Source organism: Lontra canadensis, unplaced genomic scaffold (genome assembly GCF_010015895.1).
Source record: "Lontra canadensis isolate GAN:19392208 unplaced genomic scaffold, GSC_riverotter_1.0 scaffold9, whole genome shotgun sequence".
NCBI lineage: Eukaryota > Metazoa > Chordata > Mammalia > Carnivora > Mustelidae > Lontra > Lontra canadensis.
Window position 1 is genome coordinate 28,012,192 of NW_022631003.1, and position 26,029 is coordinate 28,038,220.

General features: G+C 37.0%; 1 protein-coding gene across 16 annotated transcripts in view; it reads left to right on the top strand.

Annotated features, from left to right (window-relative positions):
- Nucleotides 1-22,936, top strand: part of CAPRIN2 (caprin family member 2) — a 47,646-nt gene extending 24,710 nt beyond the window's left edge. For 3 of the 16 annotated variants that reach the window (XM_032855149.1, XM_032855150.1, XM_032855140.1), the window contains exons 8-19: nucleotides 589-632; nucleotides 1,528-2,202; nucleotides 4,674-4,796; nucleotides 6,225-6,306; nucleotides 7,525-7,580; nucleotides 10,368-10,472; nucleotides 12,527-12,673; nucleotides 15,721-15,889; nucleotides 17,265-17,447; nucleotides 18,161-18,261; nucleotides 20,620-20,683; nucleotides 22,014-22,936. In XM_032855149.1, the coding sequence (XP_032711040.1) occupies nucleotides 589-632; nucleotides 1,528-2,202; nucleotides 4,674-4,796; nucleotides 6,225-6,306; nucleotides 7,525-7,580; nucleotides 10,368-10,472; nucleotides 12,527-12,673; nucleotides 15,721-15,889; nucleotides 17,265-17,447; nucleotides 18,161-18,261; nucleotides 20,620-20,683; nucleotides 22,014-22,582 (2,318 nt within the window). In that variant the 3' untranslated portion in view covers nucleotides 22,583-22,936. Of the gene's footprint in view, nucleotides 1-588; nucleotides 633-1,527; nucleotides 2,203-4,673; nucleotides 4,797-6,224; nucleotides 6,307-7,524; nucleotides 7,581-10,367; nucleotides 10,473-12,526; nucleotides 12,674-15,720; nucleotides 15,890-17,264; nucleotides 17,448-18,160; nucleotides 18,262-20,619; nucleotides 20,684-21,937 lie in introns of all 16 variants that reach the window. The other 13 variants (XM_032855156.1, XM_032855152.1, XM_032855151.1 and 10 more) reach the window with 11 other exon arrangements.
- The last annotated feature ends 3,093 nt before the right edge of the window (nucleotides 22,937-26,029 follow it).

Genomic DNA, 26,029 nt, shown 5'->3' on the forward strand with positions numbered 1-26,029 from the left:
CTTAACACTAAGTCTGATGCTTTAGTGTCTCTATTCCCTTACCACCTTCTATCCTTAAACTGGCTTTTAGGAGGCCTTTAAGGGCCTATAAGAGGCCTTTTAAGGCCTGTATTTCAAGCTGAGATGCCTAATTTTTACCCCATGGCTTGGAGCTATAGTCTCATCTTGAAAGGAGTTGTATTTGTGCATAAGAAATGATAGCCTTATTTCCTTCCTTCCTTCCTTTCTTTCTTTCTTTCTTTCTTCCTTCCTTTCTTCCTTTCTTCCTTTCTTCCTTTCTTTCTTCCTTTCTTCCTTTCTTCCTTTCTTTCTTTTTTTATAGTCTTACTTTCAATCAAAAATCAGTTTATAGCTGGAACTTGACTTTAGAAAAGTGGCCTTTAAGGAGAGTTACTAGCTTCAGCTAGCTTCAGACCACATGCTTTTGACCAACAAGCAAGAGTGGGGATTACTCCTGCTGTGAATATATTTCATTGTACTATCCTTTTCCTCTTACTCTTCTGAAATATGTCACTTGAATGACTATAGTTGTAATCAGCCTAAAAACATTTGGTTTATTTAGTACTCAAGGGAGTATTATCTTTCCAGAGTCTCTTATGGAACTTGCACAGCCAGAGATACAACCCCAGGAGGTAAGTTTCTGAAAGGTAATTTGCTGATTTTGGTTTTTGAGACTTTTGTATAGTGTGTTTAGGAGCTGAGGCTCTGACACTAGGTTTCTTAAGCTTGAATACCAGCTTGCAGTTTACTTAGCTTAGTGACTTTGGGTACGATGTTAAGCCCAGCTGTGTCTGTTGTCCTCATATGTACAATGAGGATACTGATAATGCCTGCCTCATGTTACTGCGAGGATTAAAGGAGTTCAGTTCTAAATTGCTTAGAATTTGGCCTGGTGCACAATAACTGCTCAAGTGTTAGCTGCTGTGCTTGGCCCTTGTGTTAGAATTTAAAGATGGGTAGGATTTTGCATTTGTCAGAATTTACTCACATTGGTAATTGAATATTTGTTCTCTTTCTGAAGTGACATTAAAATTTTTGGAAGCTGAAAAGAATGGAAGAGTCAGAGTCAAAGTACAATTGAGATGTAATAGAAATAAAAGGCTGGTAATTCAGGAAACGTAACACTTAAGGTTAAATAGTGTAAATGTGTATAATTGAACTATCCTCTGCCTTAACATTTTAGGGAGTCCGGTGGGTAGAGTGGTCTAAGGTTGGCAGAGGCAGAACAACCTTGGTAAAAGAGCCTGAATCAAGCAAACTTGGCACTGTGATGTATAGTTCTTACTAGTTTTAGGTGAGTCAGGTACAGATTGCTACTTTTGAAGTACTGAAGGTGGTATTTCTGTTAATTGAGAGAAAAGGAATGGACAAAAAAGTAGGATGGTCTTTTCAAGTATGATAGGGACGGAAATTTCCCATTAGCATAGTGACTCAGACCAATGGACATAGGAATACTAACAGAATTCAGTGTTCCCCTCAAGGTCTTTTACAAATTTTGTGACTCAAGCACGTTTTTTTCTCTGCTAGTTTCTTAACAGACACTACATGACAGAAGTAGATTATTCAAGCAAACAAGATGAAGAGCAATCCTGGGAAGCAGATTATGCTAGAAAACCAAATCTCCCCAAATGTTGGGATATGCTTACTGAACCAGATGGTCAGGAAAAGAAACAGGAATCCTTCAAATCCTGGGAGCCTTCTGTTAAGCACCAGGAGGTATCAAAGCCTGCAGTTTCCTTAGAACAGAGGAAACAAGATCCAAAACTCAGGTCCACTCTGCAGGAAGAGCAGAAGAAGCAGGATGTCTCCAAACCCAAGCCAGCTCCTAGCCAATGGAAGCAAGAAGCTCCTAAATCCAAAACAGGATATATTCAAGAAGAACAGAAGAAGCAGGAGACACCAAAGCCTTGGCCAGTTCAGCTGCAGAAAGAACAGGATCCAAAGAAGCAATCTCCAAAGTCTTGGACACCTTCTGTGCAGAATGACCAGGACGTCACCAAGTCATGGACCACTACCGTGTGTGAAGACCAGGATTCAAGGCAGCCAGAGACTCCAAAATCCTGGGAAAACAATGTTGAGAGTCAAAAACACCCCTTAACACCGCAATCACAGATTTCTCCAAAGTCCTGGGGGGTAGCTTCAGCAAGCCTCATACCAAATGACCAGCTCCTGCCCAGGAAGTTTAATACAGAACCCAAAGATGTGAGTTTGTTCTCATCAGTCTGCTTTGGTCAATGTAGGCATAAATAAAAACTTGTAATACTTTTTTAGTCCTCTTAAAAAAAATCTATGAGACCCATGTTAAATATATAAATTATTTCACTTAATTCTTTAATGCGTAGTTTGTTTTCCCTAGAAAATTGGAAGTAGACCTAGTTTGTGTTTTGAGCCTAACCTGAGATGAAATTTCCACAGTTAGAACATACTGTTTAATGCCATAATTTTAATGACATGGTATGACATAAAAATAGTGGATGGTTTGGACAAGATCATAATACAAACAAGTCAGAAAAATAAAAACATGTCCTAGGATGAGGGGCTTTTTTTTTTTTTTTTTTTTAATACTATATTTCACTCATTATCTTCCTCCTGGCACACAGATGACTTCTTCTGACAGAAGTTAAACTTTTCTGTATTTTCTTGTTTCTCTTTCACTCATTTGTAATCATTCAGATTAGTCTGTATTCTTTGGTGGTTTTGTGGTTGCAGATATTCCAGAAGGTGGGGTAGGATCTGAATTAGTTTTGTTTCTGTTTTGAAATGAGAATTTTCTGGAGATGGAAACTATAGATTTTAGTATTCTGTAACTAGATTTTGGAGTATGAGATTTAGTTCAAATATAAGACCTTATTCTATTAATGATAAATAACCCATTTCAGGAAGGTAAGACTTATAATGAATAATCCTTGGATGCACTGCTATTTAGTTTATTAAGTTACAAGGTCTTTACTCCTATTGAAATGTAAAGTTGTTTCAAGCTTTCTTGCTAAGAAATATGAACTTCTCATCTTCCCAGTGTTTTGTGTCTCTGGTCTCTTTCTCATAATGTTCCCTGCACTTCCATGTCGTTTTACCCAGAGGCTTTCTGATAAATCTTTGGTCCTCTAACAGTAGGAAAAACATTTATGTGGAGAAATCAAAGCATTGAATTTTATAAATAAATTGTCCCTACCTTATGGCAAGAGAATTTTAGTGTTGTCTCCTTTTGCTTGCCTTTCTTCCTTTTCTTCAAATGCTAGTATCAATTTTAATTTGTTTCTGACCCTGTAGAAGATTGATAGTCTTGTTTCATTAACTAGATATCACACAACAGTAATTGTGATATGATAACTATTTTGAGAAACTTATTTTAGTAACCAATTTAGTATTTTAGTAAAGCTGTTATAAAAAACCTAATATAGGGGCGCCTGGGTGGCTCAGAGGATTAAGCCTCTGCCTTTGGCTCAGGTCATGATTTCAGGGTCCTGGAATTGAGCCCTGCATTGGGCTCTGTGCTCAGCGGGGAGCCCGTTTTCCCCCTCTCTCTGCCTGCCTCTCCGCCTACTTGTGATCTCTCTCTCTCTCTCTGTCAAATAAATAAATAAAATCTTTAAAAAAATTAAAATAAAAACCCTAATTTAAAATTCCATTAGGTATTACAGTGCTGAGCCTTTACCATACCTGAATATTATGCTATTTGTTGAATAATGTTTAAAATCAGTGCTTTGCTGGAAAGGCCGAAACTCATTTAATTTGCTTTTAATGGTACAGATGGCATTATATTGAAGTTGCAGGGCCTTTCAGTGACTGAGAGGACACTTTTCTGTACAGTATACTGTCTCTCTGTCTTGCAATCTCAGCTGTCTAGAACATGAATAAGTACAGTCAAGGGAAAAATAGAGTTCCAAGTTAAGAGACTAGATAGATAATGTGAAATGAATCACTAAAGCTTGTACTTTCCTCCTAAGAGGATCTCTTCACTTAGGGTCTCTTAACTCTTATGACGATTTGGACAGGCTTAGCTGTGTGACTTCCTGGTGAATTAGAAGGTGAAGAGCTGGTCTGGTAGGGGGAGGCACACTGGCAGCTGTAAGAAGTTAACTATATAAGCATTAGGTCTAATTCAGGGTATACAGCATTGTAAGTGATTTAGTGTAAAGACTAGCCTTTTTATAAACATAAGTAGCCCCCCAAAGTATATTTACTTGGTAACAAAATGTAATAGCGTATTTCCTCAATTTTAGGATGTATATGTATATATTTTTACACCTTAATGTTTCTGAAATCAGATGTTTAACAATGGGGTGTATATTTAACAAGGTAGTAATTTTTTCCTCTGGGAAAGAATCAGTTATATGTCTTCTTAGTGGCATCTTAAAAGGACATAAGCTGATTATCTACAATGAAAAAATTTTGGCAAGGAAGTTCTGTTATTTTCGGTCTTCCCTTTAAAAAAAGGGTGTTTTAGAAATATTGCCATTAAAGGTGTTCTGAAGAGGAAAAAGTGTTTAAAGTTGGGTTAAATTATTTAGAAAATGCATTTATGTGGAAATTCTTCATCTAAGATAAATCCGATAAATGGATTTTGCTATGTGTCTTGATTTCATTAAGATGCAGCAATAGCTAGCTGAGTTTACTGAATTAGTATGTTGGATGTGAATTTCACTCTTACACATTATGGATTTATTTTGTAGGTGCCTAAGCCTATGCATCAGCCTGTAGGTTCTTCCTCGACCCTTCCAAAGGATCCAGTATTGAGGAAAGAAAAACTGCAGGATCTGATGACCCAGATTCAAGGAACTTGTAACTTTATGCAAGTATGAGTCATTCTTAAATGAATCTTGAATGATATTCCTGGGGCTACTAGTTTCTGATCTCAAGCATTACAATGAAATTGTTAAAAGCATAGATTTTGGTGTTCAGAATATGGGTGAATCCTGGCTCTGCTGCTTCCTAGCTTAAACAGTTCAGGAAGGCTACTTCACTGTTTCAGTGTCTTTTGAAAAACGAGTTCTTATTCCTAAATTTGTTGTGAGTAATGAATTAAACATTTAAAAAGTATAAGTGCTTAAATAATTTCTGCTGTAGATCATTGGTAATTTCCACTCAGACTGTGAGGACCTACTCTGCTTGGTATCTGGAAGGTGCTGTTGTGTGTAGAAAATCCTAAGACATTTATCGCCTTCAAGAAGTTGTTATTCCAGTTGTAGAAGATGGTAGTGCTATGGCAGTAGTTAGGTGCTAAATTGTGTTGTACTGAGTCTTACAGAATTTCAGGATAGTATGGTAATTACTGAGGGAAGAAGTAGACAAATAAGATATTTTTGTGTAGTAAAAAGATCCTGAATTCTGGAGGTAGACCTGTGTTTAATCTCAGTTCCGCTATTTACTAGTTGTAAAATCTGTGGCAAAGTATTTAGCCTGTAACCCTCTACTTGTAAAATGAGAGAATTCCTTACTTACTTAGGTTATGTGAAGATAAAGGAAAAAACTAAAGTGATTACTACAAGTGTAGCTTAAGTATTCAAAATGTTGGAAACCTTTCTAGGAGAACCAAGATAGGCAGATGGGAGAAGAGAATGGTTTCTCATTAGGAAAGGTTTAATAACCACATGAGCTAGTTTAGAGGTTGAGATAAGATAATTAAACCCTCATTGGTTGGACATAATAAAAGTGAGGTTATAGGATTAATGCTTATGTTTAAGAACTCAAGTCAAGTGGGGGTTTTTTTTGTTTGGTTTTTTTGTTTTTTTTTTTTTAAAGATTTTATTTATTTATTTGATAGTGAGGGTTTACCCCCCCCCCCCCCCGCCCCCCACAAGGTAAGCCTTAGAATTACTTGACATAATTTTAAGGTTTGACAGTTACTTTAGATTTTAACTCTCTTTTTCCTCTTAATGAAGACTAAGTTATTACCATTTTGTGATAGTTACTAGCTAGATTCTTTATAGCTAATAGCTATGGATGACATCATGAATAATTTAATGGTATTAGCTTTTTTTTTTTTTTTTTTTTTTAAATTTATTTGGCAGACAGAGGTCACAAGCAGGCAGAGAGAGAAAGAGAGGAGGAAGCAGGCTCCCAGCTAAGTAGAGAGCCCGATTCGGGGCTTGATCCCAAGACCCTGGGATCATGACCCGAGCTGAGGGCAGAGGCTTTAACCCACTGAGCCACCCAGGCGCCCCTTGGTATAAGCTTTTAAATGAATAATTGTTTCTAGTTATGCTTTAAAATCTTGTCTTTAGGAATCTATTCTGGATTTTGACAAACCTTCAAGTGCAATTCCATCGTCACAGCCGCCTTCAACTACTCCAGGTAGCCCCGTAGGTATGTACTCATCCTTAATACTCAGAATAAACATGCATAGGTTTAATAGTTGTTTTCTTTTACAAATAATTTTATAAGTGTTAGACTATGTCTGTTTGCTAATTTATTCTAAGTGTATCTATATGTCATCAGTTATGTAAGGGTAAATTACCATTAAGACATTAGTATACTCATCTGATCTGTTTACATTTCATTTTATTTATTTACTTTTTAGAATACTTTTTTTTTTTTTTTAAAGATGTATTTATTTGTAAGAGAGAGAGAACATGAACAGGGGGGAGAGGGAGGCAGAGGGGGAAGCAGGCTCCCTGCTGATCAAGGAGCCTGATGCGGGACTTGATTCCAGGACTCTGGAACCCAGGTGTCCCTCTGTTTGCATTTTAGGGAAAGTCTCCAGATGTTTGAATGGAGATGTGCAATGGTTGTTTTTGCAATATATGTTTTTTTGAAGTGACTGGAGTCCTTTCCACTCCGTAAATCTAGTGTGGAAACTTTTCAGTCCTTATTATGAGTGAAATTACCTCACATTTGGTACACTGATTAACACAATAACTAATGATGCAGCTTAGAATTGAATCTGATCTGTTGTACAAACTTTAGACTTCTTGCTCTACACTCATTTATCTCAGGGGAGGAATGAGGTAATTAAAGCCATAGTACAGTTTGTAGTGAGGAGAAGATACCAACTAGAAGATTGGTATAGTAATTCATGGGTGAAGTAAGGAGAGTAGAGAGTAATTAACAATAGTGATGGACATTAACAAGAAGAAACTAAACCAAAACGGTATAATTAAAAATTATATTAATATACATGATCAAAGAGAAAAAATTCTGGAAAGACCTATGACTCAGCTAAGACTTATTTTGAAACTTGGAGCTTGACTGTAAGTAATTGATTACTATTCATGATAGCTCAGATTTTATCTTCCAGATTACTATTACTAGTTATTTTTTAGAGTAATAGTTCTTTTGGGAGACTTGGAATGCCGCTTTTGCCCCTCTAACCTTAAAGCATCATTATATATTATAGAAGGGACTAGTATTCTGTTTATCACTGATCCTCTGACTTTTTAAAGCTCTAATAGAAGATTCATGGTGAATTTGGGATCTGGTTCTTCCATCAGTGCTTTTTTGGTAAAGTGATAACTTTAGTTTCCACTCAGTTGATTGCATAAACTTTTCTTCTCAGTTGTTTACTGTTGATTTCACTCTTCGCAGCATCTACAGAACAAAATCTATCCAGTCAAAGTGATTTTCTTCAAGAGCCGTTACAGGTAACTTCTCTAAAGTAATCTTTTTTTGGCTATTCAGGGAAGAAACTCTTGGTTGGGTAAGAATGATTAGACTTGCTGATTTCTTTTTTCTTTTTTTAGATTTTTTATTTATGTATTCGACAGAGATCACAAGTAGGCAGAGAGGCAGGCAGAGAGGGAAGGGGAAGCAGGCTCCCTGCTGAGCAGAGAGCCTGATGCGGGGCTCGATCCCAGCATCCTGGGATCATGACCTGAGCTGAAGGCAGAGGCTTTAACCCACTGAGCCACCCAGGCGCCCCTAGACTTACTGATTTCTAATATACTTTACTAAATTATTAAAAATAATGTTCTAGGGTCATCTAGTTTTTTAGATTAAGTACAACTAGTCCTCGAAAGGTTACCTAACAACCATGGGGAAGAAGATATCTGTTAGAAAAGAAAAGGCTAGCTGATTCTAGTAGGGAAAAAGCAAGTCTGAAGAATACAGAGGTTCTTTGTTTGGGAATCTTTCTTTGCCGTTGAGCTCCCTAAGTCACTTGGTATAGCAGCTTGTAAAGGGTCTAAAGAAAGTTACTCATTTTGATTAACCCATGGTTAGCTAATCTCCCACCTCCCTCCATACATATGAGTTAACCTGAGGGACCAGATCTTTGAGATCCCTGATGCCACATTGCATTTCCATCATTAGTAAGTTTGAGGTTTGCTGCTTTTCTGCTTATTACTTAAAAAAAAAAAAAGAAAGAAAGAAAACCAAACAAACTCTCATGATCCGTCTGAAAACCTTATGGCAATTTTATTAACGGTAACAGCTCTGACAGGTTAAATATTTTGACCAGATGGCTCAACAGTTGTTGCCTTCCTGTCCAAAAACTTCTGAGTAAATACCATTTGTTTACAGTGGTTTATATTTAGTTTGATAAGGTGTGGCTCAGCTTTCAAAATGCATTTGTTGAGTTGGGTCCCTCACCCCACTGATTGCTTTAAATGTTCCATTTTATCTTGTTTTAGCTGTTAGGTTCTACACGAAGCTTTCATTTGACAAGTTAAATTTTTTTGAAAAGCCACTGGTCTTGTTCAGCAGTTCTCAGGGGCAGGTCTCTGGGTGGCTGCATCAGAAGCCCTTGATCACTTCTGTTTCTGGATATCACCTTAGACCTGTCAGATCAGAATTTCCAGGGGTGTTATCTAGTCATCTGTATTGGTAATAGGCTTCCTAGGTGAATCTGCACATCCATTTTTTTGGGAACCACTGGTCTCCAGCTCACGTTTACTCACTAATACCTAAAACTACCTTCAGCTGGTCTGCTTAACAATAATTTGTAAGCAAGAACTACCATAACTTCTGAATAATACTGATGTGAAGAATGTGTCTCTATTTTGTTGTTAAGTGAATCTTTTAACTAAAATTGAACAGCTTAAGTATCAAGTGCCTTGAGTTGCCTTAACAACTCTCTCGGGCAAGAGAGAGTTATGTCCCCACAACAGCCAGGCCCAATTCTTGTTACTTTAATGAGAGGGCCAGAAGAAAGACCTAATTTTAGAAACACTATAGCCTCATAATAATTCTGATATTTTGGTCAGATCTAAATTATTCCTATTTAGGTATATAAAGTGTTCCAAAGGATTTAAAAATGATTTTTCTTAAGACCTTTTTAAAGTTGGTCTCCATTTCCTTCCCAGGAAGTGGCTTTTCTGGTGACCACCTCTAGAAGGTCACTGATACATAACTCCAGATATTTAATAGTCATTCATTAGTTTCCAGTGTACCCATTATGTTACTTGGGCTTCGGAGAGTCACATCTCAGAGCATTTAGATAAAAGGAGTAGATTCATTGATACTTCAGACTATGCAATTGCTAGATTTTTATAGATCTCTCTGTGTTATGTTCTAATATCTTTGTGCCACAGAATTCTTTTCTAGCCACTTCAGTTTTTTTTTTTAAGATTTTTATTTATTTATTTGACAGAGATCATAAGTAGGCAGAGAGGCAGGCAGAGAGAGAAGAGGAAGTAGGCTCCCTGCTGAGCAGAGAGCCTGATATGGGGCTCGATCCCAGGACCCTGGGATCATGACCTAGCCAAAGGCAGAGGCTTTAACCCACTGAGCCACCCAGGCGCCCCTCACTTCAGGTTTTTATTGGTGATAGTTGTCAAAACCTTAGTTCTGCTGTGCTCTCAATTTTTGTTTTATAAATATTAGCTTTAATTTTTGTTTCATAAATATTATTAGCTTTAATTTTTTGTTAGAATTTTGATGCCACTGTGATTTATGTATCCTTTCTATTTGTACTTCTACCTATCTCTTTAAGACATTGGGAGCACTGAGTGAAACCTAGTTAGTAAGATCCCTGGCAGAGCTGTGCCTGGAGTGTTGCATGTACGCTGAGCTGTTTCTGGTGAACTGCTGTTGAGTGCCAGATGGAAAATCTGGCCCAGGTTTCCAGGGCCAAGAATCTTGACCAGTGAGGATGGGATTAGTTGTGTAGCTTTGGTGACCAGCCCTGGAAAGGCAATTTAGCTAACTTCTTGGGTTTAACTCTTAGCTCTAATAGTTAATTTTTGTGTGATCTTGGGTAAATTACCTAACCTTTCTTTGCCTCTTCCTTTTTGTCAATAAAATAGGGATAGTTGTTTCAACCTCACAGGGTTATCGTTAGGATTCAGTATGTTAGTATGTATAAAGTGTTTGGTATAGTATTTGGCACTAGTGAGTGCTTGGTAAGAGTAACAGGAAGCCTAAGGCCCAAGAAGTAAGAAGTGAACAAAACATGTGTTTTATAATGTCTTACTATATTTTCCTGTGTCTAGGCTGCTGCTTCTTCAGTTACTTGTAGCTCAAATGCTTGCTTGGTTGCTACCGATCAGGCTTCTTCGGGATCTGAAACAGAATTTATGACCTCAGAGACTCCTGAGGTAATAAGAGACCAATTATTTAATTTCTTTTTCTGTCATAAAGAATAGCAGAACCAGCTTACCTTATGCATTGAAGCACAGTCAGTTGAATGATTTAACATTTATACTTTACTCATGTATTGCTTTCTGTAGATGTTGTGGTTTTGGAGCTTATACAGGTAACTTTGTTGTGACTTTGCCATATAAATAGACTTAATAGTGATTGCCTTATCAGATTAAAAAAATATGTCTGAATTGCTGATGTCAAAAAAGGTGAAAAGTTCTAGGTAGGATAAGTTCAAGTTTCTCACTGTATTTATATCGAAGGAATCCTTAGTGGAAAAATCTATTGTAACTCAGTAAGTTTCTAGCGTTAGTGTTAGCACTGCCTCAGTTGGAAAGAGTTATATTCTCTTTTTGGGTAATTTTCTTAAGAGCATTTTGACAGTACAGTTGACCCTTTAACAACATGGGTTTGGACTGCGCAAGTCCACTTATAACATGGTGTGTGGTTTTTTGTTTTTTTTTATGAATACAGTATAGTATTGGAAATGTATTTTCCTTATGATTTTCTTTTTTTAAAGTTTTTAATTCCAGTTAGTTAACATGCAGTGTACAATTTAGTGATTCAGCACTTCCTTAAATCACCTGGTACTTATGATAGTAAGTACCCTCCTAAATACCCATCACTCACTCACCCCATCTCCCCACTCCCTCCCCTCTGGTAACCATCAGTTTGTTCTCTACGATTAAGAGTCTGTTTACGGTTTATTGCTCTTTTTTCCCTCCACCCTTTCCCATTTGTTTTGTTTCTTAAATTCCACATGTGAGTGAAATCACATGGCATTTGTCTTCTCTGGTCAACTTATTTTGCTTGGCATTACACTCTCTAGCTACATCCATGTTGTTAAAAATAGCAAGATTTCATTCCTTTTTTATGGCTGAATAGTATTTCATTGTGTGTGTGTGTACGCACACATAACTACATAACACATTTTCTTTACCCATTCATCAATTGATGGGCCTTATGATTTTCTTGATATTTTTCTCTAGGTTACCTTATTGTAAGAACACAGTATATAATACATACAACTTACAAAATAAGTATTAATAGACTTTTTATGTTACTGGTAAGGCTGCCTGTCACTGTAGGCTATTAATAGTTAAGTTTTTGGGGAGTCAAAAGTTCTATGCAGATTTGACTGTGGTAGGGGGGTGGTCAGCACTCCTAACACCTACATCAAGTTTGTGCTTTCAATTCTAAAGTGATAGTTTTTGCTAAGTTTGAACAAAACCTTGAAGTAGATACAGCAAGACCATGATTTTTTGGATTAATTTAGCAACTCTTAGGTTTTACTATTTTTGGTTAACCATTACACAAGAGAATGTGCTCATTATAGAATATAAGAAAATACAGATACACATTAAGTTTTATGGTGCAGACTTGGTCTAAATTAAAATTACTTGGTTCCTCATGTTAAGAGGAGAGTGTGACCAAGTGAGTCACAGCTCTCTGCTTCATAATCTGATTGGGATTGGTTTTTGGTAATCTTTTTAAGCCTTTGGATTTGTAATCTGTTATATCAAGGACTTGCTTATTACTATAGGCAAGGATTATTTAAGTTAGATCAGGTTTGGTTTTCTTTTTTAGGCAGCTGACTTAGAGATCCAGGAACAAGACTTGAAAATCAAGAAAAATTAACACTGACTAAGCAACTAACCTAAGATTTTTCTTAATTCTTCTATAGATTTGAAATAATATTCAATTCTTAGCTGGAAAATACCATTTCAGGGTTTGGAAAGGACTAAGTAGTCATAAAAAGTTGAGCACCTCATTTGTTAGACTGATTAATAGTAAGACTCATTCACCTAGTCAGCAAGCTGTGGAAAGCAAATGCTAGTGTGCATCCTCAGCAGTTGGGATTTGAAATTGTAAGCAAAGCTATTCTTCTGCATTCCTGTGTCCAAATGTCATCCTATAGAATTTGCTGACTTATGCCAGTCTGGGGTTTAGTGTAAGTTAACTGCTTGTTATGTGGCAGGTAATTGGCTGATGCTGCATTTCTTCTCCCTAGGCAGCAGTGCCCCCAAGCAAGCAACCGTCTTCAATAGCTTCTCCAAATCCTCCCATGTCAAAGGGCTCTGAACAGGGCTTCCAGTCACCTCCAGCAAGTAGTAGTTCAGTAACCATTAACACAGCGCCCTTTCAAGCCATGCAGACAGTGAGTATGAAACGTGAATGTTGACTGCAGTTCATTATTCCTGTTAAAAAAGGCATTGTTTCTCTTACATCCATTACTGGGTACTCAGTATGTGAAGAACTTGGCCTTTATATTACTCTTACTTGGGTTGATAATTTACTTTTGTCCAATGCAAATATTATTTGTAGTGGAAGAGTATTAAATCCAAAGCTTTGAGAATTTTTAATGGGTATTTTTTCAGAATATTTTTCCCTCTCAGAAAATGAGTCGCAGGCAAAGCTGAAGATCCATATTAATTAAATGAATTGTGTGGCTGAGAAACATAATTCCCCCCCCCCCCTTTCTTTCTTTCTTTAAGATTCATTTGAGAGAGAACACAAGTGGAGGGAAGAGGGAGAAACCTAAGCAGACTGAGCATGGAGTCTGACACAGGGTTTGATCTCATGAGCCTGAGATCAGACATGAGAGGAGACCAAGAGTTGGATGCTTTAACTGACTGCGCCACCCAGGCGCCCCGAGAAACATAATTTTCTGTGAACAGCTTAATAATACTAACCATTACTAATATCACACTAGTGGTGTTCCATAGCATCAAACCTGAAATATAGAACACATCCTTGGGTGTTCTGTCATTCCTGAAACTTATTTTGATTTCATCTTGGTCTTCTGCTGGTTTTTAGAGAATTGTTCCAATTTGGTATTCAGAATTACATATTCCTCTACAAATTGTTTAAACCTTTTTTAAAGGTAATAATACAACTGTGTTTATATGTTTATTCTGTGAAACAGAATAGTATAAAACAGCTCTTTAGGGGAAAAAAAATCTTAGCCAATAAGTATCTGATGATACTTTAATGCCCCACTTAGGGTACTTTTGAGTGGTGGAGGGGTGGAGCCAGTGGAGTGGCTATGGAAAGCAGGTACAATTCAGGGAGATAGATTGATAAATTCAGACACCTGAATTCACTGATCTTATCACTTCCTCCTTGGCCCTTGGATCTCTCAGTTTTTGTTTTCCCTCTTACCCTGTCAGTCCACCCTGTACAGTATTGTCACATTTGTTTTACTAACTTTTTCCTTGTTCCTAATTAAAAGCAAACAGTGATGTATTACAGAATGCAATTGAAAAGTCCTTTGCTTGACACTTAGTAACTTTCGAAGTCTGGTATGACCTTCCAGGCAAGTTTCATGTACTTGCCTTGTATGTTCTTGTCGCAGTACCTTTTTTGCTTATGCCAGTGTGTCTTCTGTACATGTTTGAATCCTATCCAGTATGAATTGGTTCTCATTTGTTCCTTTATTTGTTCATTCATTCAACAAACAGGTAGTAATGAAATCAGACACGGTTCTTAATCACTGGGATTGGGTTTTAGCAATGAAAACGAGACAGATCTTTGTGCTCAAGAACCTTATATTTCATAGTAGAGAGCTTGAGAGAAAAATATTCATACATATAATACTATCAAGTGCTGTGTGTTATAGGAAAACATGGAGCAGGGTAAGGGGACTAGAGAGTAATGGAAGTGCTATTTTATAGACAATGGCCAGAGTCTGGACAGGTCATTGCCTGCCATATAGTAGAAATTTAGTAGATGGGAGATTTTTTTCATTCATTTTTAATTTTTGAGAAAATAATCTTGCCCTGTATAGCTTTCATTCTCAGTATGCATTATAAGATACTCTAGCAGTGGAAGATTAATTTTTTATTTGGAAGATTAATTTTTGGATTTTTTTTTTTTTTTTAGTTTATTTGACAGACAAAGATCACAAGTAGGCAGAGAGGCAGGCAGAGAGAGAGGAAGGGAAGCATGCTCCCCGCTGAGTAGAGAGCCAGATGCGGGGCTCGATCCCAGGACCCTGGGATCATGACTGGAGCTGAAGACAGAGGCTTTAACCCACTGAGCCACCCAGGTGCCCCAAGGAAGATTAATTTTTGTACTTGAGTTTATATTTATTAGAAACCAAATAGAAGTGTTTTCTTTGCCATAGTAAAATATGCATGACATAAAATTCAGTGTTTTACCATTTTTAACTGTATAATACAGTGACATTCAGTACAGCCACAGGGTTATACAGCCACTTCCACTATTTCCAAAATGTTTCCATCATCCAAAACAGAAACTGTACTCATTAAGTTGTAACTCTTCATTCCCACCTCTCTCTAGCTCCTGGTAACCTCTTCTACTTTTTGCCTCTATGACTTTCACCTATTCTAAGTACTCATATAGATGGAATCACAGTATTTGTCCTTTTTGTGTCTAACTTGTTTCACTTAACATAATGTTCTCAAGGTTTTCCGTGTTGTATCATGGATCAGAATTTCATTTTTTTTTTATTGTTATTCTTCCTTTTTTTTTTTTTTTTTTTTTTTTTAAAGTAGGCTCCACACACTAGAGCCCAGTATGAGGCTTGAACTTACAACCCTGAGATCAAGACCTGAGCTGAGATAAAGAGTTGGATGCTTAAGCGACTGAGCCACCCAAGCACCCCTGTACTGCATTTTGATTATCCATTTAGCCATTGATGGACACTTGGATTGTTTCCACCTTTTGCCTGTTATGAATAATATTTTGTGCTTATGTGTAATAAATATCTAAACTTTATAGATTAGAACCAAACTATAGATGTTTTAATCTTAGCATACAAAACTTCAGTCTCTGCTTTTAATTCTTTTGCGTATATGTCAGAAGTGTGATCTCTGGATCACACAGTATTGCTATGCTTAACTTTTTGAGGAATCATGATTCTCTTTTTTCAGTTGGTTTCATCATTTTACATTTCTGTTACATTTACATTTTACATTTTCTGTTTGTTTTGTTTTTGGTAACACCCATTTTAATGGGTATGACATGATATCTCATTGTGGTTTTGATTTGTATTTCCCTAATGACTAATGATGTTAAGCATCTTTTCATGTGCTTATGGACCATTTCTCTTTGGAGAAATGTCAGTTCAAGTCCTTTGCTCATCAAATAGAAGTTTTTGAAGGTTGCAGTTTTGTTAGCTGTCAACCTTAATAATTTTCAATGAAACTTCGCAAATGACTCGGCATACCCTTATCTTTTAAGGTATTTAATGTTAATGCACCTCTGCCTCCACGGAAAGAACAAGAAATAAAAGAATCCCCTTATTCATCTGGCTACAATCAAAGTTTTACTACAGCAAGTACACAAACACCACCCCAGTGCCAACTGCCAGCTATACATGTAGAACAAACTGTCCTTTCTCAAGAGACTGGTAAGATCTTTGCATAGGATATTTTGAAGACTTAGATGACAGCTAATTGAATGGAAGGCAGGGCAGTAGTGATAGTTGAGGGGTTCTTTCTTGACTAGTTAAGCATTATTTCTTCACATGTTCAAGTGTTGGGAAACACTTAAATGCTTTTTCTTCTATTTAGTTAAGTTCACCTCTTAATTTTTACTTTTGTAGAGGTAGCACCTAGTTGGTTGACTTAACCTTGAAGTATGCTTGCATTTTTAAATCTGATTGCTTTGATTGTCATGGACAGTGATGGAGAGGTACATAGGGCACTATATAGCTGCTCTTAGGAAGGTTTTGAAACCGTCCTGTTAAATCTTTTAGTGCAGACCGCTGTTTGGTCTTTCCTCCCTTTGCCCCTCTTAAATAAAGCATTGATCAAGGTGAAGATACAATTTAGTGTACTTATTGCACTGTTTGCTTGGAGATGAAAACCTGTTTTGCTATTTCATGCTAGTCTAATACATGAAAGGATAGGCAACTTTGTAGTTATTTCCTAATTTAATAAACACCTGTAGATTTTTAGTGTTGGTATTTCAGACCCCTTTTGAGTTTTCTAAACTTAAGCCTGAGCAAATGAATTGGGCATTCTGGGTACTTGGTTAATCTAGCAAGAGGTACTAAATGTAAATCCTTGGACCTAGACACCCATGATCTTGTTCTTTTCTCATCTGTACTTTGGTGAAAACATAGGGCAGATGATTTACATAGGCATACTTGTCACATGCTTTCTCAGTCACAGTATTAATTAAAATTCATTGTCTTTTACTCCTTGGTCTGGAATATTTAGCCTTTTTTCTCTTGAATTGTGATAGAATATACATAACAAAATTTACCGTTTTAACCCTTTAAGTGTATAGCGCTGTGACAGCCAGATTGTTGTACAGCTGGTGTTGTACACCAACATTTCTCTAGGCTTTGTCATCTTCCCCAACTGAAACTCTACCCATTTAACACCAAACTCTCCAGTGCCTCTCCCTGTAGCCTGCTGGAAACCTCCATTCTACTCTATGAATTGGTCTAGGTGCTTAACCTAGAGTAAGTGCAGTTATACAGTATTAGTCCTTTTGTGAGTGGCCTGTTTGACTCAGCATAGTGTCTTCAAGTTCATCCATGTTGTAGCACGTGTCAGAATTTCCTTCCCTTGTAAGGCTGAATAATACTCTGTTACCTAAGTGTATATATATGTATAGCTTCCAGGATCTCTGTAAACATACATATATATAGTAACTGTAGTTTTTTAAAGGAGAAAATTGTATTGAAGGTTTTGATATACAATGACTTTTACGTATAAAGAATATTAAATCTTTGTTACCATTTAACTCTCGGACTCTAAAACTGTTTCTTTAAGCAGCAAGTTATCCTGATGGAACTATTCAAGTAAGCAATGGTAGCCTTGCCTTTTACCCAGCACAGACGAATGTATTTCCCAGACCCTCTCAACCATTTGTCAATAGCCGGGGATCTGTTAGAGGATGTACTCGTGGTGGGAGATTACTAACCAATTCGTATCGGTCCCCTGGTGGTTATAAAGGTATGCTCTGAACAAAATTTCATTATACTGAATTATTTTGTTTATGTATTTAACTATTTTTACTTTATCTTATTCCTTTTTTAGTTGCCCTCCATATTGTGGTAGAGAATTCCCTATTGCTGCAAAATGCAGTATTTCTAATATACCTGTTGTCTGTACAACAGAGGAACTTTTTGTATGAAAAGCAGATTGACCTTGTGACTTACTGAAGTGAAAAGTTGAGCATCTTGTTTTTCCAGTGATGAATTTTGGTTTTCATATTTAAGTACTTTCTTTTGTTAATTGACTTGAGTGTTCAAAATATGTCATAACTAGGCAATGCCCACTATCTAGTTGTTTGTCTAACAGAGGATACTGTAGATTCAAACATAAACTTTGAACTATAATAGTGATAATCTCCTAAGTCTTAGAGGTGGTTCCACGTGTTCTGTCACTGCTTGGTACTAGCAGAAGTGCTCTAAACAGGCCTTAGCTACCCCACTTTCTGAACCTCACGTGTATTCAAGCAGTAGTAAATTTCTGCAGTTGGCTTATTTAAAGTCAGCGATATTTTATAAATATGTTTTATTGTGGAAGCAATGTCAGAGTTTGCTTAAGGAATAAATCTATGGTATTATAGGATAAGTTTAACTTCTAAAGCAGTATAGAATTAGACTATTTTAAACTTCATTATAATTTTGCCCATAATTTTATTTAAGTTGTTTATTTATTAGGTTTTGATACTTATAGAGGACCACCTTCAATTACCAATGGAAATTATAGCCAGCTACAGTTCCAAGCTAGAGAATATCCTGGAACACCTTATTCCCAAAGGGTAAGAATAGTTGTTGTAGTTGAATTGTTGTACAGCTGTTGATGTTTAGCGGGTGATTATTTTGTATAAGGCATTCTTTGTTTTAGAACTACTTGTCAGGACTGTGGAGAGTAGTTGAGTTGGAAGCTTTTCCAGTAGCCCATAGAGGATGAATGACAATTGCCTGTTACACAGAATTTGGAAGGTCTTTTTTTTTTTAAAGATTTTATTTATTTATTTATTTGACAGAGAAAGATCACAAGTAGACAGAGAGGCAGGCAGAGAGAGAGAGGGAAGCAGGCTCCCTGCTGAGCAGAGAGCCCGATGCGGGACTCGATCCCAGGACCCTGAGATCATGACCTGAGCCGAAGGCAGAGGCTTAACCCACTGAGCCACCCAGGCGCCCTTGGAAGGTCTTAAGGACTTTATCACGTTGTTTGTATTAACTCATTTACTCCTCCACCTTACAAGAGAGACTGGGGTTCAGAAACAAGTAACTTGTCTAAGGTCACTCAATAAGCTGGTGGTAGAAAGGAGATGAGAATCCAAGTTTCCTAACTCCAGATCCTGTGAGCTTTACTTCATTGTATTGCTTTCAATTTAACTTTTCTAGGTACCAGGTGTAGGAAAGGCCTTTTTGATATGTTTAATTTTTTTGGTTTATTTTTATTGGAATAACTCAGCAGATCTTCTTTACAACTATAATAAAAGACTGATAATAAAGGGAGATCTTGGGCTCTCCCTGTTATTGGTCATATAGTGATATGACTGTATTGCAGGATTTTCAGTTTTGAAGTTTTACAAACCTTTAAGTATGTATTTGGTACCAAACTGAGTTCTGTTGTAATATATAAAGTATTTGAAGAGCTTATAGTTATAGGTAAGTAGATGTTTATACGGAGGCAGTATTGAAAGGGGGTTAAGAACACACTTCAAAGAACACAAAAACTCACCTAAATGACTTAGGTATGATCCCTGATTTCATTCCTTCCTTCGTTGTGTGACCTTGGGTATGGTGCATAAACTTTCTGAGCTCTCTAGTTTTCACCTGTTAGAGGAAGACTCATCTGTGAGTTACTCATCTTACTCTAAGCTGTTGTGAGGATTAAGTGAATTAATACATATAAATGCTTAGCACCACAGTGCCAGATGTATATCAAGCATGCAAATATTAGTTCTAATAACATGTATGTGAAGGGAATGTGTTGATTAATACAGACTTCAGTAATGGAGCTTTTCTTTCTTTTTTTTTTTTTATTTCAAATGAGACGAAAGGATTTTTTTTTTTTTTTTAAGATTTTATTTATTTGTCAGAGAGCACATGTGCACACAAATGGGGGAGCAACAGAGCAGCAGTCTCCCTGCTGAGCAAGGAGCCTGGTGTGGGACTCAAGCCTAGAACTCTGGGACCATGACCTGAGCTGAAGGCAGACGCTTAACTGACTGAGCCACCCAGGAATCCCATTGGAGCTGTTCTTAACACCAATATTGTAGAATTCTTTCCTGGAGCACCTGGCTGGCTCAGTAGAGTGTGCATGACTTTTTGTCGCAGAATCGTGAGTTCAAGCCCCATGTTAGGTGTAGAGCTTTACATTAAAAATAAATAAATCTATACATAAATTTCTTCCTGAGGAAACACAAGACAGTAATAGTGGTTGCTATGGGGAAGATGAGGAGTTTGGAGTAGGAGACTTAACTATTTATTGTGTACCTTCTTGTTTGATTTTTTTATTGCATGTATTAATCTAATCATACCATTAAATATTCTTTTCATGAATTGTATGGAGGCTGACTTTTACCATATTTGGGAGGCTGTTTGAAATGTTGCCTCCTGAACATTTTTTTTTGTGTGTGAGGATATTAAATTATTTTTCAGGCAATAATACATTCATGCAATATAATTCTTATTGACTCCTGTATTGAAACTGAACAAAAACCCTAACATAGTTCATAATTGTCTTCACAGTTTGATTTATAAATAGGGCAAGATTGAAATAGTCTGTCCTTGCCTTGTTATTTCCTTTTATCTTGAGATAAGGGATAGAAGACCATGCCATATTTTGGAATTTCCCTCATTACTTAGCATTGTATCTTTTACGTAGTGTTTCCTAGATGCCTTATCATTTTTGCAAATATTAGCATACCTGGTTGGTCAGGTGAATTAACAGATGAAGCAAGTATTGCCATTGTGGCCCTTGCTTTTGTTTGTTTTTCTTGGTGTTTAAAAACATCTGAGCCACTGTGGTTGCTGGGGAAGGCCAGATAAAAGGCTAAGGGGACTTTTGATCTTATAGTTTTACCAGCCAGTAACACTGGGAAGTAACTAATTATCATCTTGCATTTTTGGTGCCAAGGTTAAATATTATGTGTTCATTTCAGGATAATTTCCAGCAGTGTTACAAGCGAGGAGGGACATCTGGCGGTCCTCGGACAAATTCAAGAGGTAAGGATAATTAACTGGGTTACCCGAAACATACCTCTAGATCTTTGTCTTCTGTGAATTTCTCCTGAAAGTGCATTGTTTCACCATTTATCTTTTAAAGTTTTCATTTTGTGTAAGTGCAGTACTAAAGACCTTTGGGAGATTCTAGACTACTGGAATGGCTGTGGCAATCAGTTGTCCCTTTAATTAAAAGTTGTGTGTGTGCTCCTTTCAGTTTGCCTGACACCGTAGTATATTTCAGCCTTTGGTACATATTCACTATGCATACTTCAGATAGTTTCATGGGATGATTCAGGATAATGGCTCTTGTAATAATGGGAACTTCTAGATACTCTAATGTCACTACATTGAAGGATAGGAATAAACAAAATTTAAGACATCATGACTTGGGCACCTGAATGGCTCAGTTAAGCATCTGCCTTCGGCTCAGGTCAAATTCTGGGGTCCTGGGATTGAGTCCCGCATCAGGCTCCCTATGCAGTGAGGAGTCTGCTTCTCCCTCTGCCTCCCACTCCCCCCAGCTTGTGTGCGTGTGCTCTCTGTCAAATAAATAAAATCTTAAGAAAAAAAAAAAAAAGATACCATGACTTGAAATTTCAACAGCAGGATATTATAATATTTCTTAAAATGTAACGGTACTATTAAAAGATTCAGTATAACTGAGAAAATTAAGAACTACTGAAGATTATCACAAGAAAGCAGAATCTTACCCTTTTAAGAAAGTAGTTGATACTCACACTGCCTTGGCCTTATATCTGAGCTGTGTTTTTGTATGGCACTTAAAGCATTAAAATTTCACGATATCACATTAACTTGGAAATGTGGAACAAACATTCATTGTGGGTCTTAGTACCATAACAAAATATCTTTGGCCAGCTGTTCTAAAAGTTGGTTCTTTTATGTAATCTCAGTTTCCTTGAGTCCTCATACATTAGATATTTGGGAGTGGGTTTGAGGAAAGAAGAATGGAGTGAGAATTACATAAAAAGGTAAAAAGAATGCTCAAACTTGGGTTTTAGACTTTGCTAATTTTAACTAGTAAGGTAGCTAACATTTTCAGGAGGCTCATTTTCTTAAAAAAAAAAGACTTGAAAAAAATGAGGCTACTAGATAAGATCATCTTATGTCCGTTTTGGCTTTAGAATAGTATACAGGCGTATTGCTAGAAAAATCTAGAGAAGTATACTGTAGCTATACTTTGTTGCTTTTGTTTTAGAATTTACTATATAAAATGTATCTTTATCTGTGTTTCAGTAGCCGACTAATGTTAAATATTGTGTTCAAAGCTAACTGCTTCATTATGAGAAACTCACTGTTGCTAATAAAACAGCAGGGTGGAGTGATTCTTCTCAGGTGAGCAGCCCAGAAAGAGACAACGAAACCTTTAACAGTGGTGACTCTGGACAAGGAGACTCCCGTAGCATGACCCCTGTGGATGTGCCCGTGACAAATCCAGCAGCCACCATACTGCCAGTACACGTCTATCCCCTGCCTCAGCAGATGCGAGTTGCCTTCTCAGCAGCCAGAACCTCTAATCTCGCCCCTGGAACTCTAGACCAACCTATTGTGTTTGATCTTCTTCTGAACAACTTGGGAGAAACTTTTGATCTTCAGCTTGGTAGATTTAATTGCCCGGTGAATGGCACTTATGTTTTCATTTTTCACATGCTAAAGCTGGCAGTGAATGTGCCACTGTATGTCAACCTCATGAAGAATGAAGAGGTCTTGGTATCTGCCTATGCCAATGATGGTGCTCCAGACCATGAAACTGCTAGCAATCATGCAATTCTGCAGCTCTTCCAGGGAGACCAGATATGGTTACGTTTGCACAGGGGAGCAATTTATGGAAGTAGTTGGAAATACTCTACATTTTCAGGCTATCTTCTTTATCAAGATTGAAAGTCAGTGCAGAATTGACAGTAAAAGGATGGTGTTCTAATTAGTGGGGTTAAAGGAGAAGTAGTCTTTGCCCTTGTGACTGATTGGTTTAGGAAGATGGTTTCATTTTAGAGGAAGGAGGAGGTCCTTACTTTTTTTGTTTTCCTCCCCAAGGTGAAAAATTTCAAGCTGAATGACAATTAGCACTAATCTGGCACTTTATAAATTGTGATGTAGCCTCGCTAGTCAAGCTGTGAATGTATATTGTTTGCACTTAATCCTTAACTGTATTAACGTTCAGCTTACTAAACTGACTGCCTCAAGTTCAGGCAAGTTATAATGCCTTGTTGTGCCTCAATAAAAAAGTTACATGCACCTTCAGTGTTCTTATTTGATTAAACATTTAGCTTGAGAGGAAAATATTTCATTTTTATTCATCACTGATAACTTTTGAATGGGTATTTATTCATGGGTTCATTCTATTTTAAAATAAGACTATAATAGTTCTTTTTACTTTGATGTTATACATGTCATTCATCAAAAGATTTCCTGTTTCCCATTGGCTGCTACATAACATATTTCTCCTTGAAGCTGGACATGTTACTTGTTAGCTATCTTTAAGTACCTACTAAATGTATAATAATACAAGATACAATAGGAGATACACAGGTATACTACTGGTCTGCCATCAGTAAGACTTTAACTTTCTGTGGAGTCTCAATTTGAGGAGGCAGAACGTTCAGTTGTCAGAAAGCTTAAATCTCTGGTCAGGTAATGTGGTGTTTGAGTCCTGATTTTGCTACTTGGTTATTGATCTTGGGCAAGTTATTTTACCTTTAACGTCTCTATTTTTTCTTTCTCTCTCACTCTCTCTCTTTTTTTGTAATAGACCTTTTCTGCAACTTCATAGGGCAAACGTGAAGTTCAACTAAGAATATACCTGAAAAACTTAACACATGTCTGGCACATAAGCATTTAATAAGTGTTAGGTGATATAACTTTTTTTATTCCAAAAATTTCCAGAATTCTGTGCATGTTTATACTGTCTTATGTAGTATTAGTGTAGTAGGCACTGCCAGAGTTTAGTATTCGTTCTAGACACACATTGTCACACTTCACAGTTTGCTTATGTATCTCATAAATAAGAACTTACATAACTTACTAAACTGGAAAAAACTATTCTAACATTTAACACCATGAGAGTTAAATGTGGCTTAAGAGTTTAACTGATGAGCCCATGCCTAGCTCAAGAAATATTAACTATGATAATTTAACGCTGACTCCCTGAGAGTATTTAAAACCACAGGGTAAGAGGTGTTAATAACTTTAAAAACAAGATCAAAACAACTTTCTGCCTTAGCAAGTTGGTTGCAGTAAACAGAGCCCTTCTCCAACCCTTCCCTATATTCAGAATACTGCAATCAAAATGCTTACTTTAAAAAACTAATTTATAAAAATGCTTTATATACCAAATTCCCCCTGAAGTTTTCTTCTTTCACTTTCAATTTTTTAGTCTCTCCCCCAACAATTGTGAGCCTCAGTTTTTGCCTGTATAATGATTTAGTGCATAAATGCAGATACTTAAAGCAGGACATGTTTTTGAGAGATTTGCTCACTCCTGTAGCAATGATTTGTCAACCACCTCATGGTTTTAACTTTCTCAACTCCATAAGAGCTATATTTTCACACTGCTTTCACATCACTGTTTTTACCCTATGATCTTTCCTGTTTGCAAATTTTAATTATCTTTAATGGCTGATATTCTATTGTGATTCTCGTGATAACTAGGATGATAGTTTATGTATTGTATAAGGTGGAGTAATTGTTGGCATAGAGACATTAAAGTTTCTCCATATGAATTCCACTCTGCTTCCCTGCCACACATTTTATTTTTTTTTTTTATTTTTTATTTTTTTTAAAGATTTTATTTATTTTTCAGCGACAGAGGGAGAGCGAGCGAGCACAGGCAGACAGAGGCAGAGGGAGAAGCAGGCTCCCCGCCGAGCAAGGAGCCCGATGTGGGACTCGATCCCAGGACGCTGGGATCATGACCTGAGCCGAAGGCAGCTGCTTAACCAACTGAGCCACCCAGGCGTCCCCACACATTTTATTTTGATGAAAAATTTAGATTTGTCACACTTGGTCCTTGACTTGCTAATTTATCTCAGGGGTATTCTTAATCACCCCTTTAATGACTTTAGCCTTTTGGCAGCTGTTGGCAACTGATAAATACAACGCACTTGTTATTGGAGCAAGACGGTGAATGCCAGAGTATAAAATACTGCTATACCCATTATCAATACCAGGATGCCTGAGGCTCTCTAATTCTAAGATTTTGCAAGCATTACTTTTCCCTATTCATTTAATTTCAAGGGCTTCATTCCTTCAAATAAATGATTAATTTATTCTTAAATATGTGGCTTATCTAGTTTGTACCTGGCTCTGGGGCTGCAAAGATAACATGACGTTCAGATGTTCAGGCACATCAGGTATGTCCGTTTCATCCATTTTATTTGTTGAGAGCAAATCACTTTTCCATTTTGCTGTGCTCACCACAGGTGTAGCTGCCATCTGTCACCATATAGTGCTGTCAAAATAGCATTGACTATACTCCCCATGTTGTACCTTTCTCATGACTTACTCCACAACTGGAAGCCTGTACCTCCCACTCTTTCACTACTTTCATCCTTCCACCCCTTCCCTTCAGGCCACCACTATTAGTTCTCTCTATAGATGGGTACATTTCTGCTTTTGGTTCCACATATAAGTGCAATGATATGGCATTTGTCTTTCTGTGACTTAACTCCATTTAGCATAATGCCTTCTAGGTTCATCCATGCTTTTGAAAATTGTAAGATTGAATTCCTTTTCTATGGCTGAATAATAGTCCCCTGTATATATGCACCACATCTTTGTACACTCATCTATCTTGGGTTGCTTCCATGTCATGGCTATTGTAACTAATGCTGAAGGACAATCTCTTCTTGAATTATTTCTTTGATATCTGCCCCCTGCAGTTCTATATCTGGAACTCCTACTGTTCAGAAGCTAGACCTCCTTGGATCAGTTCTTTAATCTTTTGTCTCTACGTTTCACTTATTGAGAGATTCCCTTAGTTTTATCAGTATAGTATAATAGTAAAATCTGGAGAAGCAGCATAGATGCCTGCCAGCAGGGAACCGGTTAAGTCAGAAGGGAAGATACAGAATAGAGCAGAGTGTGCAATATTGTTTATAGAAACATTTCCAAATGTATGTGTATATGATTATTTGGATCATTTTTTTCTGGTAGTTTGTAACAAATTTGATTATTGGCTCTAGGGAGGGGGGGTTGTAGGAGGGAGGAAGAAGACTTTTTATTCTGAATCTTACTGTAGAACTTGAAATGGACATACCACTTTTTTGTTAAAAATTTTAACTTAGAATGGTAGGTTTTATGGTTCACACCACCTTGTCTTCCCTTGGATGG